The sequence below is a fragment of the Haemorhous mexicanus genome, chromosome 5 (genome assembly GCF_027477595.1).
Source record: "Haemorhous mexicanus isolate bHaeMex1 chromosome 5, bHaeMex1.pri, whole genome shotgun sequence".
Lineage (NCBI taxonomy): Eukaryota > Metazoa > Chordata > Aves > Passeriformes > Fringillidae > Haemorhous > Haemorhous mexicanus.
The window spans coordinates 41,291,100-41,308,835 of record NC_082345.1 but is presented as its reverse complement, the minus strand read 5'-3'; the positions used below and the strand labels follow the sequence as shown (position 1 = coordinate 41,308,835).

Genomic DNA, 17,736 nt, shown 5'->3' with positions numbered 1-17,736 from the left:
AACTACAACTAAGTGATCTTACAACTTTTTACACCACAGATTTTACATTGTGCTCAGGGGAGTTGAGAGGAATGTGCAGTTTGGGAGAGAGAAACATTCTGGACCAAACAGTCTGAGTGTTGATCTATAAAGTATTGGGCTGACTTTATGAACACTTATAATTGTGGACACTTAGCAGAAAATATGCCAGGCTCCGTAACATTCACTTCCTGCCCTCTCTGCTCCACCCCTTTTATGTCTGTTGAATCCTGTCTTTATAGTCACTTTCCTAGTCTATTCACTGCTGCAAAGGCAACATGTTTCTTGACTGGATGGGTTTCTTTGTGCCTAGGTTGGATGGTAGCCTGTGATGCCTGCAGGAGTCTGCATGCAGATGTGTGAGGACTGTGAGCACAGACAAGCAGGGACCCTCTGTGTGTGGGGGCCCAGAATGGTGCCTGCAGGCCTTGTGATCTTTCTGGCCTTTGCAAGTGTACAAACACCAGAGCAAGTCTGCCAAAGCAGAAAGATTACGCTGAAGTAAGCAAGCTGATATATGCAAAGGCTTTTCTCCCTTAGATTTTTTAAAATGAAGGGAATCTGATTACAGAATCCTCCCCTTAACTCTTGGCAGAGACTGTTCAGCTCTCCAGAAGTGACAATGCTGTATGGTGAGGGCTGAGTGAAACACAGACCATTGATAAGCCAGTGAAAGCATGCTCTTCCCCATTCCCTCAAGTACAGTACCAGCTCAGTTCTGTGGGATATAAAATACTGACCTTGGATATTAAAATAGCGCCCCTAACTCATGTCCTGCTTTCCTTTTTGTAGGAAGAAATTGTTGGAACAAGACTAGATAAAGGATTTGCTGTTAATTCCGAAGAAGAGTTTTTTAACTTTGCAAGATGCTAGTATACTTTTATTTAATTTGATTAGGAGCACAGTACATGGGTGCCAGCCAGATGCAAATTTGGACTTCATTTTACAAGTCAAGTGCTAGCAGAGTATATTTTTCCAGATAACTTTTCAAGTGTGTAGATGACATTAAACAGTCATGAACTGGCATGAAATCAAACCTTTTCTGGGAAGTCAACTGCTGCTTCTGCCTGCTGCACTGGTGAGACAGACTCAAAGGGTGTGCCACCAAGGGCTTTCCATCCTTGTTAGAAAACCTGTCACCTAATTCAACCATGCTACGGAGTCTAAAGTTTAAAATGTCTCTTTGAGGCAGATTTCTGTTACTCAGTTAAAGCAAAGCTTAGGAAAAAAATGCATTTTAAGGGGATCTGAACTGGTCCAAGTTGCAATCTTAAGAAATACCCAGCTGAAATCATCTGAGTACAGTTGGCCTCATCAGATTATGTGCAAGCTTATAGTGACAGCTCACAGCCCTGGATTTTATTCATGCAAGTTTACCTTTGCAGCTCTTGTGGCTTTTCCTTTTCAGTCAGGCTTTGATTTTCTTCTTTGCTCCTGCATGAAAACTTGTCCTGTACGGCTGCCCTTAGAGGCAGTGTTGTCAGTAACAAAACCCAGCAGCAAAGCCTACAGCTTTCCTCACCATCATTTGAATGCTGCTCGGCAGTGACAAAACAGTTGTCACAAATTTTGCAGGAAGCAAGAGGAGAGCCCCCTGTACATATGTGCTGTTTCCTTGATAGTGCAGCCAGGACTCTGCTACCACTTCCCACTCAGCAGACAGGGAAACCTTCAAGTTATTGCTGTGTTTCAGATAAAGTAATTTGAGATCAATGCTGCTTTAGAGCTGTGGGTCTCAGCAATGATCACATTGAGCAGTGGCTTCCAGCTGAGCTGGGACACCTCAACAAGGTGGAAGGGAGAAGAGTGAGCCCATGGGTGAGGAGCAGCAAGTCCATATGTGCTCCATGCGATCCATTCATGGCAAACATCTAAACTGTCTTATCTCTTGTGAACTGTTCGTGGTCCCAGCATGGGAGGAGCGGGAGAGGGAAGAAATCTGTTCTAGGGAGAGTGCTGGGTGCTGCACAAAGCAGACAGGTGTCTGTGCAAGAATTTTGCTGTCATATTATCTCCAAGCTGGTGCATGTACTCCTAAGATTGCCAGGCGGTGTGGTGCTCTTTGGACACCAGCAAGCGAGGGAGAGGTAGAGGTTGGGCAGCGGTGGGAACGTGCTGCCACCTTGGCCAAAAGGGGCAGCTGAGCATCAGCAGGGCTCGGCTTCTGGCTCGGTCTTGGCAGCAGGAGGTAGCAATGGTTTCTCGTCGAGCGTGATATCTATCACCGCCCCGGATCGCTTGCGGGGCTCGGGGGTCTCCTCTGACCATCTGCCCACCCTGCGCACCCCTTTGGCCACTTTGGGTGCATTCCTGCAGGGGTTGTGGTCGTAGATCACCAGCTTCAGGCCAGGCAGGTGAGCGAGGCTGGGGAAGAAGCGGATGGAATTGCGATCGACGTCGATCACCTCCAGGAAGGGCATGTCCAGGAGCACGGGCGGGAACTCGGCCAGCAGGTTTCCTGACAGCCAGATGGTGCGCAGCTCCTGCAGGCACTGCAGCTGCGGAGGGAGGCTGCGCAGGGCGTTGGAGCCGGCGTGCAGCGTCTTGAGCAGGCTGAGCTCGCACACCACTTCGGGCAGGTACTGCAGGCAGTTGGACTCGATCCACAGGGTCTTCAGGTTCTGCAGGAGTCGGAGCTCCAGGGGCAGGCTGCAGAGCTTGTTGTTGCCCAGGTAGAGGATGCACAGCTGCTTCAGTGTGCACACGACTAGGGGCAGTGCTTTGAAGTTGTTGAAGTCCAGTGCCAAGATCTGCAGGTTTTGCAGCTGCTCCAGCTCGGGGGGCAGATGGTTCAGGTTGTTGTCACTCAGGTACAGCTTAACCAGTTCCCTAAAAGAGCAAATGTGCACAGGCAGCCGCCTCATCTGCCTGCCACTCAGATCAACCATTTTATCCACTGGCATCTCTTCTAAGTCTTCTAGGAGGTACTTCTGGCACTTGTTAGAGGGCACAAAAGCAAGAACGGCTTTCAAACTGTTGCCCATCTCGGGATTTTGTTTTGGAATGGCTGGGAACTGCGAGGGACAGGAGGCTGCCTTGGTCTCCTGCTGCACACTGGCTTGTTGGTAACTCGTTCTTCCCAATATAAGGCTCTGTTTACATGGCACCAGCCATTAATCTCAAGGGCTCTGAAATGCTTCTGATAACTGAATGAGTGTTTGGTGACGGGGATTATAGACAGGACGACTCAGGGCCCAGGTCTCCCTCTCTCACCCACACTCCCACATGCTTGCCCTCCTCCTGAAAGCATTCCTTCTTTCCTCCTCTTGCACGCTGTAAATGTTCTCTGATTTTGCCCCAAACAAAATTATGCCAATGCCCCAGCCCCTTCCTTGCTGCCTGCGGCTGTGCTGTCTGTGTAACCAGTGCAGGCAGCAAGGATGGGCTTGGGAAAGTAAACACCACAGCAGACTGAAGTTTTAAGCTCAGATATTTAACTTTCATAAAACTTTCAGCAGAAGTGTCAGATATAATCAAATTGTTGTTTAAAATACCTGTCAAGACTTGACTGACTTTCAAGATGAGTGGCATTTTCAGGGATGTATTTAGAAAGGTGCCAAATACTTGGATTTCAGAGTGTAACTTGCCACCCAGTACTTATCTTAAAGCTTTAACACAAATACTTGGCAAACTGCTATCTTGAGCGTTTCTACTGTTTATGTTCCTAATTTAATGGTATTTATTATAGCCTCTGGCACTCTTGATTGTGGAGAGCCTTTTTCATTACATTTTACTTCTTGTCTGTAGGGCTTTTTTCATGACATTGTTTTACTCCTTGTCTGAATCCCAATGTAATATGCTATCACAAATTGCCAAGGTTGTTCTCCCTCTGCTTTCCAACTGTGCTACTGCAGTTCCGGTGTCTGTACCAAAAACTGTCAAGAAAGTCCCATGGATTCCATCAAGATTCTCACTTGTTACAAGTGAAATAAGTCTGATTTTGAAAAGTTATGGCTATTTAGATGTGACAGTGTAAACTGTTCTAGTTTCATCATGATCCATTTTGCTGTTCAGTTCTAATTTCTAGAAGCATTCCCCTGTATAAGAACCTCTGCATAGTTTTACATGTTGAGCTGCTGCTATTTCAAGCTTTCCTGTGGACTCATATTTGTCCCTACCCATGTCAGGGAGGTTGGAACTACATGATCTTTAAGATTCCTTCCAACCCAACCCATCCTGTGGTTGTTCTGCCTGTGTGTTGGCCATAACTCTGTCATGAACTTTGGATGTGAAAGCTGGCAGAGTGTTTTAAGGTAAAATAGCCTTTTCACCACCTGGCTCTTTGCTTTGATTACAGCTCATTGCTGTAATTTTCCACACTTGCTGTAATTTAGGGAGAATATTTTCTTTGCACAATCTGCAATTGGTTTTAGGGTATTAGGTATTAGGTGCTATACTACCAAAATCCAAATGTGACTGCTGAGAGCCACACACTCTTGAAAAACGAAAGGCAGAGCAAACAGAAAATTGAGGAGAAGACACCACTTAAGGTGTCTGGATTTCTGGTCAAATCTAGTTACACAGAGCTCTCTACTAACACCTGCTTTCAAATGTAAAGCAGCTCTTAGCTATCAGTTGGGTATAGGCTATGGATGTCTGTGAGCCTTTTCCCCACAGGATGAGTGGCCGTGCCATGCAGCAGTGATGCTATGAATTGCATGGAGGAGAACAATAGAGAGGGCACCTGGGGAACAGTATTGCAGCAGGACAGAGAGCAGCAAGGGCTGAGACCTGAGTGCCGTAAAATAAGTTTTGGATGGAGAAGCTGGACAGAGTATCAAGTCTGGAGAAAAAAGACAATGTCACAGTCATCTGTGGTGGTGCTGTGGAATAGAGGGTCTGAAAGTTTCCTCTCTGATGGTGGGACGTGCTATGCATGGCATCCCAGAAGCAAGAAGCCAGTTTGCACTGCATGAGCATCTCCTTTTAGACAATTTTTACTGCTTTGATACTCTGTGGCCTGTCAGAGGACCACTGTGGGGAATGTGTCAGCAGGTTGTTGTATTTGTTTTCATTTCTAAACATCAGTGGCACCTTTTGAAGGCAAGGGTCCCTCACCTTAAGGCACTGTAGACTACAGGTGAGGAAAACCAAATGCGTTTGGCATAACTAATAATGAATATACATCCACAGCAAAGCCTTGTCTTTTAGACAATTTTTTTCAGATAACCTACTAATCATAACAACACAAGAGCATAGCTAAGAATATATTAGTGATGTAGTTTAGGCATATTTTTTCTCAATAATCCATATGTAGACAAATAACTTAGCAAAGTGTTCTTTACCTCTGCAGATACAGATATGGATTTTTTTTTTTTCTGCTTGAATTATTACTCCTTAATGAAACTTTTAAGCTGCAGACAACTATTTTTTAGGGATCCTCTGCACTGTAGTTTAATCATTATTCCAGCTTATCAAAAAAGGTCACAATGACCTTTTGTTGCTGCATTTTGTACCTCTGTTAGCTAAATTATTGTCTGCTTGGAACATAGACTGAGATCAGAGAATTTGGGAAAGAATAACCTCTGTGTGTGGATTAATAAAGGACTACACTTGCAGTAAAATGAACAATCGTGTTCTTTCTGAGAATCAGCCACTCAGTGGAGGCACTAAGGCAAAGGCAGTCCTCACAGTAGAGCCAGGGGGTGTTTTGAAAGAGTCATGTCTTCAAAGTTACCATGGTGCCCTCCAACAGGAACATTATCGACTTCCCAGAAGCATTTGTAGCATTTGAGGAAAAGTTCAAATGATAAAGGCACTCGGCACAGACCTTGTCATGCTCTTGTCGAAGCAGAACTGCCCTACCCAAGGGCATGACATCTGCTCTGCTGTGCATCAAGTGACAGGTGGGGGGCTCCTTGGGAAATGCCTTTTCTCTCTAGATTTCACAAATGGCTGCATCTTTGCTCACCATTCCCATTTCCAGCACCCAGCCTCTTGCAGGGCTGGGTTGACTGTGGGACAGAAAATGTGATCGTTTGCTGATAACTTGTGTAAAACCTCTGGGTTCAGGAGAAATGGGGAATATTACTCAGAGATAGGTAATTGAAAAAAATTAGAATAAAATAGGAATCAATAGAAAAGATGCATTTTTGAGATTCTATTTTTTTTTGGAACAAGATATTATAATAGAGATGCTGGTGCTTTTTCAGATCCAAAGCTCTGCCTGCAGCTGTGTGAGGACACCAGGCTCAGCCTTTGCTGTGTTTTTTAAGCCCTTACAATTTTGGAGGTACGTTGGAAAAAGCAAACTGTATTTCAAAACCTGGGGGAACTAATAAATAGAGCTCTAAACTTATTGATTTTAAGGGTCTCATACCTCTCCTCAATCAGTCTGACATAGCAAGAGAAGTGACTTAAAGGAGCAATTTTTGTTTGCTTTGTATTTATTTCAAGTCTGTGATGGGCATTTAGACACCTTCTTGGCTCACAAATGCTGTGTGATTGGGTTTTTCTGCTGTTTTTTCTTGACATTGCTGCTGGAGCAGAAGATGACAACTCCTGCCTCCTGTGTCCTTTGACATTCACTCCTTGCTGTGCTGTTGCACATCTGCTCTCTTCTGGGAGAATTCCTTCATTCCAGTTCACCTTTGCATAGTGAGCAGTTTATTTTAAATACATGGTGTGTTGCAAAGAAAAAAAAAAGTTGTTGCTCTTTTCCCAGCATCCTACCATAGCCTTTAGAACAAAAATGGCTGATTATTCAAAGTTAGCTTTAATATATGCTAGGCTGCAGTATGTGGTTGCTTACTGCTCTTGTGCAGAGGAAAGATTCAAAAAGTCTTGTAAGTAAACTGCAGACTGTGCTCTGCTTCCTCCTGGGCAGCTGATGGCCTGGGGGCTGTACTCTGACAAATCAGCCTCTTTTTGATACCATTATTTCTCTGCAGGCTTGACTTGAACCCACATGCAGGGGTGGGAGCCACTAACCCCAGGAAACTTGCTGGAAAATAAATCCAAGAGAGCTCTTCCAAATGTCTTGCTGAAATGTGTGCAAAATTATTGCTGGTTTTTACTGTATGTTGCAGTATTGTACTGTTGTGTTTTTTACTCTGAAGATCCATTTTATGGCATGGCAGTCACATTTATGTTTAGACTGGAGCTCTCTCATAGATAGGGAATTAAACTTCAGCTGTTAGGGGATGACTTGTCACAAGCCCACCAAATGTCTGCTCAGCTCTGCTGAAGTGTCTCCATGCAAAAGGGAAATGGGTATATATTATGTTCTCTTTCTCTGCATTGAGAACTTCTGAGCAACATCTCACTAATACACGCTTGAAAAGCTGCAAGTGCTTGTACAGCTTCCTCTTTCTCATTCTAGCAGGAGCCAGGCTCACCCCATGTATTATATTTATGTAAAAGACATTAAGGATTGTTAGTTAAATGTCTGTTTGGTTTTGACTGTGCCCTGGTTATCTGTGCTTGAGAAGCTCCACTGGACACCACTATTTGCACAAACCAGCGGTTAGTCTGAGAGTCAATGAATCAGTTCTCTGCCAAAGCACTGACCTCCTGCGATCGATTGACCTGGCGAGCGGCCCTGGGCCGACAACAGGCCATAAAAAAGGGACTTGTGAGCAAAGGAGTGTCATTAGACTCTGAACCTCTTGGAGCCATGAGGGCAATACTGTTGGCTGTGGTTTACATCCCGCTCATCATGGCTGTGGAACGGTAAGAAAACACGTCTGCCTTCACTGGCACACATCTCAGCTGGCTTCATGGGGTGGTGACCTCTGCTTGTTGCTACTTGAGGTCTCAAAAAAGAAACCTTTTTTTAAAAAGACAGAATGTATGGCAGTTCTAGAAAGGACAATCAGGTTTTTTTGTGTGTGTTTATTTTATTTGCATAGAATCCCCTTGATTCGATTCAAATCTATCAAGAAACAGCTGAAGGAAAAGGGAGAATTAGAGGAATTTTGGAGGAATCACCACCCTGATGTTTTTGCCCGGAGGTATCTGCATTGTTTCCCTGCAGATATTGCTTTATCAGTAGGAACTGCTTCAGAAAGGCTGTATGATTACATGAATGTAAGTACAGTTTTGGTAATGCAATCATTAGGACTCATCATTCTACTGAAGGCAGAGTTTTTTTCCCAGCACATTTCAAATCTAGTCTGTCAATGAAATTATAGGGCTTGAGGTGTCTTGTTGCTTTATGCTATAAATATTAGATCATAAAAAAACAGGTTGCAATCTGCAAAATAAAGCATGTCTAGATCTAGGATAACATGGGACCTGAACGAAAGCTGATGTAGAGTAGCAGGTAGTCTTGTGACAAGTTTTACTTTTGTATAGATCTGTAGTGGACTTGGTTGAGTCCCCAAAGAAAGTTGGGAGGTTTTACCTGTATCAGTCTTGGCAAACTACAGGGTTTTTCACAGCTGAATCTGATTGCTTCATTTAGTCATGTTCTGTTTACCAGACACTTGGATGCTTCGGTGTTATAAAAAGATCCTCCAAATCTCCAAATTTATTTGATCAGGTGGAGTCACAAATCAGTGATGATAAAGACTTAAGTAGAGTTTTTTATTTTTCTGCTTTTATCTCTGGAGTTTCATATGTATTAAATACTGGAGACTGATCTGGGAGGATTTACCACCTAAACTGAAAAAGAAAAAATATTAAATTCTCTGGATCTCAGACAGGCAAGTCAGCAGGTCTACCATTTTGTAAGCTGTCTTTCCTTGTTTTAGAATTTTGTCCATTTGGATGGTCTCTGCTTTCTGTTTTATTTGGTTTTCATGCTATGCCTATCTGAAAGGAAACTAAGCTGCAGAGATGTTGTGAAGTCTTCACCTGAACAGGGAATGGAATCGAAGGGAAGGCCCAATTCATTCAGCAAGAACTTACTGACACTTGAGGGCCATAAAGAAATAAGTATGTGAAAAGACAAAGGACACTGAAACACTTCAACATGCTCTAAAGCTTATTTCAAAGAGGGATAAATGAAAATCTCAAAACAACAATGCAAAACCCACTTCCCCATCATATTCAGGTAGCACCAGGGAAGGTTTTATTGCAGTGTGTATGTGGGTTTTCTGGTTGTATGTGTTTTGTTTTTTGTTTTCCTTTTGTTTTGTTTTAATGAACATCGTTTAGGTTTGTTTAATGCAGGAAGAAATAGAATCCCACTGGTATAGTTGGATATTCTCCTCAATGGCATGCTTGCTTGCCTTTTCAAGATTGTCTCATTCTGACTGTTTATTCTAGGGTCAGAAACGTCAGCTTAGTAATTAATAAGAATGCACTTGAAGGTACATATTCAAATACTTATATTGCTGAAAAAGTTTGGCACTAGCTATTGCTTTTCTATCTGTGGTTGAATTCCAGAAATACCTCTCCCTAAAAATAGGTCTCCTAATGCTGAAGTGCTCTTCCAGGGCCAGATAGGAGCACTTAGACACTTGTATTCGGGATGTGGATAAACACTTCACTCCAGCATTCACGTGTTCACAGATTATCTCAGCCTCAATTGGTATCCAGGGATGGTCAGTGGTTTCTTCATCTGCTGGATGAACTTTGTCCAGTACATCAGGAACAGTTTGTGCAACACAACAGTTTTTGACTTGCTATAATAGCTGCTAATTACAAAGGAAAAGGGGCAGCCACAGAAGACAGTGTTTGTGGCACTGGTCAGAGCCCGCTGAAGCTGGCAGAGGCAGGCCATCCTGACTTTGCAACACTGTTTTCCTATTGACATCAGTAAGGAACAGCCTGAAAGCCCAGTCCGTGGGGTCATGTGAAAGTTGCATCTTGAGGATGACCTTGCCACCTCTGAAGCCAGTGCAAGAGGGTTTGATGACTCCATGGGGAACCCAGCTGAATGTTTGCTTGAAAGGCTTTAAAAATGCCACACTATTGTTCATTCAGCTGCAGTAAAACCTGCTGCTTGAAGCCACTCGTGGAACCAGGCGCGCTTCGTGTGCTGTGCCTTCCCGTTTAAGTGGAATCGCACAGAAGGCCCCGAGAGAGGCTGTGGGCTCTTCCTCGGGAGAGCTGCCTGGAGGCTGCCGGGGCTGAGCGCCTTGTTCCTCCCTCAGGCCCAGTACTACGGGGTGGTGAGTGTGGGGACACCGCCACAGAGCTTCACCGTCGTCTTTGACACCGGCTCCTCCAACTTCTGGGTCCCGTCCGCCTACTGCATCAGCGAGGCCTGCAGTAAGAAATGGTGCTCTCCTTCCTGCTTCTCTTGGCTTGGGTGCAGAGACCTTGCCCAGTTCTCCTTTCCCCAGAAGCTTGCCTGCAGCAGGGATCTGCAAGGGGAGGATCTGGAGCATCCCTCAGGGCTGCTCTCCTCTCCCCAGATTGCTCCCCTGCCCCTCATGGCACTCTGCAGCCAGGACAGCACCGGCTGCGCCTGCCCGGAGTTCCTCTGCACCATGAGGGAAAAGGCAGGAAAATAGACCTGGGAGACCTACCAACAGAGGTGGAAAGGCCCATTTCTGTTCTAATTTTTCCCTAAAATGCAAAATTACCTCTCAGGTACAGAAAAACTGGGGTGTCTGCAGGGAAGCTGAGGTGCCTGCAGTGCTTCTTCAACACTTTTCTCTTGAGAAAAAATCTGGTTCTCCTCATCTCGTTCTGCACTGGGGAGTGGGTGGGTTGCCAGGACCTCCCCTGAGTGTAGAGGTGTCATTTCTTTTGTGTAGGGGTGCACCAGAAATTTAAGTCCTTCAAGTCAGATTCATATGAGCACGGAGGGGAAGCCTTCTCCCTGCAGTACGGCTCAGGACAGCTTCTGGGCATTGCTGGCAAGGACACACTGCAGGTGAGTGTCCACTGAAAATGGCTGTCAGCCTCCACATGGGCTGTTTGCGGGGCAGTTCAGATACTGGCCTTGCCCTGGAAAACCTTGCCTGGTTTCGGCGAGGGCAGGGTGAGGTCCCACCAGGCTGAGAGATGTGGGTTCTGCTCCAGCTTTGGGCTACCAACACAAATGCATCACATTTTATTTTTCATTTCTACTCATCTTCTTGGATCCTCTTCTGGGCTTATGAAGAAGCAGCCACATAATTAAGGCATTCTAAGAAATCAGTGCTGCCTACCTGCCAAATAGCACATGGCATATGCTATGTTGATTCAAGTCACACAAAGATAGCCAGGCTTTATAACCGAATGAATCCATTGATATGGATCAGAAATGTGACTAATTTCTTGTTATTAGTGGCGTCATTACTTTCAGTTGTGGTTGTTCTTTGCTTGGTTGTTTGTTGTCTTTTTTTTTTTTTTACCAAACAGATAAGTAACATCTCCATCAAGGGACAGGACTTTGGCGAGTCTGTGTTTGAGCCAGGAACAACTTTTGTCCTTGCCCACTTTGATGGTGTACTGGGCTTAGGCTACCCCTCCTTAGCAGTGGGCAACGCTCTGCCTGTGTTTGACAGCATCATGAACCAGCAGCTGGTAGAGGAGCCAATCTTCTCTTTCTATCTGAACAGGTCTGTCTTTAAAATGACACTGCTAAAAAAGAAGTAAATCTAACTCTTGATAGAAACAACTGTGTATCTGTATAAAGCTTCAAACCTAGAAAGATATTCCTCCCATTTTTTTTGATTATGTGTGTTGTTTCTTTGTTTTTGATTTGACATTGAAGATTATGGCATGAAAAAATGTTACGGGGAGGATTTTTTGGACAGAGATTTATTCTTGTTGGAGCTGGTCATAAATAAAAGTTCCCAGCTCAGACTTGCCATGTCAGCTGCCAGAGGTTTCCCCCTGGCCCATGTAGATGAGCAGAAGTGCTGTGCTACACCCAAATCGCCACATTTCAGAAAAATACTGTTCCCTAATCTGGACCCAGCTGCAACTCCACCTATTTCTTTAGTGTTTCTTCTGAGCTGAGAGTAGCAACAGGCTCATCTTGCTCCCCATGCCTACCTTGGTGTCAACATTAAGTCTTCTCAGAGTTTGTTTGGAGGGTCAGAGTTGGAACACATACAGTGATAATTTAGTAGAAATCCCTTTCAGCCATCCATATCTGAATTTAGAAAGGGCTATGATTTGACTCTTACTTTTTAAGTGTAATCTCATTGGTGCACACTGGCACACTCCCATGTCTGTGTTAACCTGTTTTCTGCTTTCAGAGGAGACGACACCGAGAACGGCGGTGAGTTGATTCTGGGGGGAATAGACCATTCTCTCTACAAAGGTTCAATCCACTGGGTCCCAGTCACTGAGAAAAGCTACTGGCAAATACACATGAACAAGTATGTATGCATGCATGCATGTATGTATGCATGTATGTATGCATGTATGTATGTATGTATAAAAAACCTGGTGAAATCCACCCCTCTAGCTAAACCCCCAGAGACAGAAACACCTGGTGACACAGAAGCAGGAGGGCTCAACTGCAGTGTTTTAGCCCTGTGCCCCTCAAAGAGGGGTTCACCAGGATGAGATCAGGGTTTGTTAGTTCTCTAAATCTGCTGTGACATGGGCAGCTGGTGTCTAGGAGAGCATGTTAGTATGTTTTAATATGATACACCAGTGGTCAAGATGAGTCTTGGTGGACTGTTCAGTTAAGAGGTTAGGGCAGCCAGGGGTAGAATCCAGCTCTGGGTCCTGCTTTCATCTGTCCCACTAACTTTGGTCAAAGTAGCCAACTTTCCTTTGTCCCACCTCTAGCACACTGCCTAAATTGATGAGAATACGTATCTGGGGGTGAGGACAAATTCATCAGCAGGAACACATGATTAGAGTTGTAGGAGTCTCGAGAGAGAAAAGTGGGTCCACAGACATTCTTGTCTTTAGCAAAGCTTGGCAGCTATTTTAATCATAGAAACACAGAATCATCAGGGTTGGAAAAGATCTTTAAGATCATTGAGTGTAACTGTCAATCCAGCACCACTACCAAGTACATCACTAAACCATGTCCTCCAGAGCCACATTCACACATCTTTTGGACACTTCCAAGGATGGTGACCCTACCACTTCCCTGGGCAGCTCGTTCCAATGCTTTACAATGCTTTCTGTGAAGAAATTTTTCCTAATATCAAACCTAAATCTACTGTGGTGCAACTTGAGGCCATTTCCTCTTGTCCTGTCACTTGTTGTTTGGGATTAACTTCAGTCAGTACTCTGGTACTTGAGCTAGCAACAATACAGTGTTTCAGTCACAGTGTATATGCCATTTGCTTAAAGCTGCTTTTTTTTCCTTTTTTCATTTGCAGTATAAAGATCCAGGGCCGGGTGGCATTTTGCTCCCACGGCTGTGAAGCCATCGTTGACTCAGGCACTTCTCTTATCACTGGCCCCTCTTCACAAATCAGGCGACTGCAGGCATATATTGGGGCAAGTCCATCAAATGCTGGAGAGGTAAAAACTGTGCAGCCAGAAAACAGCTAGAGAGGAAGAGAAACTGGTATATGATGCAGAGAGTTGGAAAATAAGAAATAATGGCTTACACCAAGCCTTGTTTCCAGGACAGCACTGAGCTCTGAGCTAAGCTGCTTTTGACTTATATGCCTTGTCCCAGTCCTTTTCCCAAATGTCCACTTCATCTTCTATACTGGTGTGTAAGGAAATAATGGGAACATCTGTTTGATCTGTTTGAGGAATTGATCTGTACTCTGCATGAGAGATAATTTTCTTTCAGAAGCTTGTAGTCTTTTTGAGGTCCCCAGCTCTAGCTGTTGGCTCTCCCAAGCCAGGAGGGATTTGGTGCTGATGGCCAACCATGTCAGGAATGATTTTAATGACAGCCCCACAGTAGCTTCACTGACAGGGGCTCTCACAGTCAGCTTGCTGTGGAGCAGTTGGTGTCATGCCAGAGCTCCTGGGAGGCTTGCACATCAGTGTCACTCACAATGCTGGCTCCTTGCAGGGTACAGGACAAGGCTTGCTGGCTCTTACCCTTCCTCCTGATCCTTACCCCACTGATCCTTTCCTGGTTTTCCTTTCTTCTCTGCTGCTGCCTCCTGCATCTCCCTTGCTGACACTCCTCACTGCTCCTTCCTGTCCAGCCTCCAGGGAAAGAGCAGTTTATTTTACTGTGCCTATGGCTGGCCCTTGCTTGACTCCCACAGGTCACCAGCACATTGCCACAGCTCCAGTGCTCAAGCAAAGCTGAGCTTTTTTTAACTTTGTTAACAAGCTATGTGTGGCTTTTGTAAACTTCACATTTTGCAGAATATTCTGAATTGGAAGGGACCCCCAAGCATTATCAAGTCCCTCTCTCAGGAATGGCCTGTACAGGCATCAAACCCATGGCCTTGGTGTTATTAGCACCATGTTCTAACTGAGTGAGCTAATCTCAATTTGTCTTGATCCTGACCCAAAGCTACTCTTGGAAGAAAATTAAGAGTATTGCAAGTGCCCAGTGCACGGGACAAAGAACAAAGACAAAAGTGGGCTCTTAATTCACTTTCATTTGCAGTGACCTCTGTGTAGCTCCTGAGGTTCCTGGTTCTTTCTCTATCAAACCTTTAATCCTGATTTTGTTCAACTTTTTAGATACATGCCAAAGAGTATGCTCTGATAACAAGTTGATTTCATATTGGCTCATGCTAATGAACATAGATAAAATATGTATTTCCAATGTACTTATACTAGCCTAATACAAACAAGGAATGGGTCATTGCTGTGTAGGTTCATATATACACCAGTGCTGACCTAAGAACATTCATCTGGCATCTCAGATTTCACAAAAAAGCATCCTGAAAATAAGAGTTTCTGTGACTGATTTTTAGCAATCATAGACAAACTGCACATATTGACTCAAATTTATCCCAGTAAAAATGTGTGTATCCATCCTGGGTTTTACCAGAACTTTTGTCTCTTTTCAGCAAGGATCGATTTGTTCTGGATGTACTATTCTGTAATAGCTCTGTAAAAGAATTATGTCTCACTTCCTGTATCCTACAAATCATTTAACTGGCTTTTTGTACCCTTGTCCCATGATTTGTTTTGTTCTAATGGTATGGCAGTTGGTAAGTGTACACAAGATGTAGGGTTATGTTTTCATAAAATAGATTGAAAAACAGCAAAAAGCAGATTTTTCTTTCTAGGAAGCCTCTAAAAAAATTACTTAAAACACAGTTTACAGCAAAGGTTCCTCTGGGACTTGGAGCATTCTGCAGTTCCATTTCCCACACCAGTTGTTTCATAAAATAACTAGAAAGGCCAGGAAATTATCTTCTCTGCTACTGTAACTGAATATGTTATTTATGTACATTAATGGTCGTGCCAGAGTTTAGTCCTTCTACTCTTTAAATCCCACTCCAGGGCAAAGTATAAGCATAAAGAGCTGCGTTCCTCACTAGGTTTTTTTCCCCTAAAGTGATGGTATTATGGGAGGACCTGGGGTGAACTGCACCCATAGGGTGCTCCCTCTGTGGCTGGAGCAGCTCCCTCCGCCCTGTCAAGGCCAGAGCATTGGAGAACTTTTGCTCAGCACACCTTGCTGATGTAGGCTGGCTGGGGCTCACAAGCTTAGTTTTGCCTTTGAGTTGCACAGGGAGGATATCAGAGCCCCTTCACCTCCTTTCTTTTGGCACTTGCAAGGATTTTCATCAGCCCAGGGTCCCTAGGGTGCAGTGGTTTGGGCTGCTGGGCTGGTTTGACCGAGCACAGGAAAGCTGGAGGGCACTGTTGGGCTATAAGTCAGCCTGATGGTGTTTCTCTAGTAAATTCACTATTACCTACTCCCAAAGCCTTGAATTCAAAGAGCAGTACCTGAAGAAAGACAAAGTAATCCGATCTCAGTCAATGCATGGTGTCCAGTTTCTTGTAGACTGCAGAAGATTGTCGAGCTTGCCTCACATCAGCTTCACGATCGGACACCACGAATACAGGCTGGCAGCAGAGCAGTACATCATAAAGGTGAGTATCAGCAGCTTCCCTTCTCCTCACTCCCTGAGCTGGGCATGGAGCAGGCTGCTGCAGGCACATGTGCTTTCCCTTCCAGGAGTCTATTGATGACCAAACCTTCTGCATGAGTGGCTTTCAGTCTCTCGACATCCCCACTCGCACGGGCTCGCTCTGGATTTTAGGAGATGTCTTCATGTCTGCATTTTACTGTATTTTCGACCGTGGGAATGACAGAGTGGGATTTGCAAAAGCTGTTCACAGAAAGGATTATTACTGAGCTGTAGCAGCATTTATTCTGTCTTAACTCATGTTAATGTAATGATCTTCAACGCATGTGTGAAGAAGAGCTTTTACTGCAACTCTGGACCTAAATGCACATTGTATTATTCCTCTCTAAGTTTTAAGGACTTTGCAGTGATCCTTGTCCCAAATGCTGTAGTTTGGTTAAATAGCTATATGTTTACATTGGTGAAACAATTTTTCCTGAGTAACTCATGGACACTACAGCTCTCAGGATAACGCAGCAGAGCCGGTTAGCACTCAGATTTGCAAAAGATCAGGAAGAATAAAAATGCTGAACTGTGCCAGGCTGAAAAGATAGCAGCTGTGTGTGGGGAAAACTAATCCTAATCCTGCCTGGTCTGGCTATCTTTTTTTCTTCTTGTGTGCTAGTTTCCACCTAATTTCCTACAGCTTTCCTTTCCATCATTATTTTCCATGGTTTGGGTTTTGTTCAACTTTGTTTCCTGAGTGCCATGGAAATTCTCTTTAAATTAGCTTGCTCCAACCAGCTTATATAAAAGGGAATTTGACTGATGCCTGTGTGGCCACTAATTTCAACTACTGTTCCTTGCATTATTTCCTGCTCCTGACACCACCTCTCAAACCTGCTTTTCCCCTGGGATTCATTATACTTTGGCAATTCTCCTTTTTTGGGTCTCAGCATTTGACATCTGTGCCTTAGGTCAGATGCTGCGTTTAGTGCCTGGCTCCTCTCCCCCTCAGCAGTGTGAGCAGCTGGAGCAGCATCCATTCACACTAGAAACCCAGAGTGCAGCCCATGCAAAGGGATACCAGTGTTCCTCCACCTCTGATGAGTTATGGGACCCACACAGTAGCACTACACATCTACTGCCCCTTGCTCAGCCCCTTCTTGTCAGCAGTGGCAGGACTTTCAGATGAGACAGCCACAGGCAGCTGTGCTGATTTAGCAAAAGATTCACCTAAATTCTACCCACTGGATTATTTGTTTGGATTGCTAAAGCTGATACTGCCCCCATACACATGAATAAAACTTAACCAAACAAAACCTGATTTATCTTAGTGCTGTTTCATTACAGTGTTCCAGTGCTGGGAGGAAGGGGAGTTGTGGGTGGAACAGCAATTGAAAATTCAGTTTGCTCTCTGTTCTGGAGGATAAAAAATGTATTGGTGTGTTGGGGCTGCTTGTATCTTCCTAAAGCCTGCAAATAAATGTCTGCAGTCCCAGACATGGGCACTGGGCACCTCCCCAGCAGGGCAGAGCCATGGGCAGGTGGAGACTGGCCCCATAGTGGCATCACTGGACAGAGGTTGGTGGCCCCCAGGCACTTGCTGCTGCTATCTGTCTGGATGTGCCTGGCACAGACCAAAGGCAATATCCATTGCTGACCTTGGTGGTATCACAATCACAGCCCCTTACATTTTAAGTTTTCAGTTGTAAGACTCCATAAGTATTACTAAAACAGGATGGTTTTCCTGCACTTATCTCTAAATACTGATCTTGCCTTCCAATATGAAATAATCTTTCTCCCTGGTACCTGTTTCTGTGACTCTCTGTTTGCAGCCACATTGTGTTAAACATTTGGCATCCAGGCTATCAACCTCTAGCAAAAGAGATACTACTGCCAGCTGTCTCTTTCTGCAGATGAG

General features: G+C 44.5%; 2 protein-coding genes across 2 annotated transcripts; one reads left to right on the top strand and one right to left on the bottom strand.

Moving 5' to 3' along the window:
• Positions 1 to 2,165: 2,165 nt before the first annotated feature.
• On the bottom strand, positions 2,166 to 3,002 carry LRRC10 (leucine rich repeat containing 10). Its single transcript, XM_059847883.1, has one exon. The coding sequence runs from the start codon at positions 3,000 to 3,002 to the stop codon at positions 2,166 to 2,168; it is 837 nt and encodes a 278-aa protein (XP_059703866.1).
• Positions 3,003 to 7,633: 4,631 nt separating this feature from the next.
• On the top strand, positions 7,634 to 17,107 carry LOC132328108 (cathepsin E-like). Its single transcript, XM_059847882.1, has 9 exons — positions 7,634 to 7,689; positions 7,869 to 8,046; positions 10,059 to 10,176; positions 10,668 to 10,786; positions 11,257 to 11,456; positions 12,102 to 12,224; positions 13,188 to 13,332; positions 15,739 to 15,837; positions 15,923 to 17,107. Exons 1-9 carry the CDS (start codon positions 7,634 to 7,636, stop codon positions 16,100 to 16,102), a joined length of 1,218 nt encoding a protein of 405 aa, XP_059703865.1. The 3' UTR covers positions 16,103 to 17,107.
• The last annotated feature ends 629 nt before the right edge of the window (positions 17,108 to 17,736 follow it).

Bases quoted from the DNA above. Each gene is read 5' to 3' on its own strand.
- LRRC10 (XM_059847883.1), bottom strand. From the start codon at position 3,002: ATGGGCAACAGTTTGAAAGCCGTTCTTGCTTTTGTGCCCTCTAACAAG.
- LOC132328108 (XM_059847882.1), top strand. From the start codon at position 7,634: ATGAGGGCAATACTGTTGGCTGTGGTTTACATCCCGCTCATCATGGCT. The intron at 7,690-7,868 runs GTAAGAAAACAC...TTATTTGCATAG, and splicing joins CTCATCATGGCTGTGGAACG to AATCCCCTTGATTCGATTCA. The intron at 8,047-10,058 runs GTAAGTACAGTT...TTCCTCCCTCAG, and splicing joins GGCTGTATGATTACATGAAT to GCCCAGTACTACGGGGTGGT.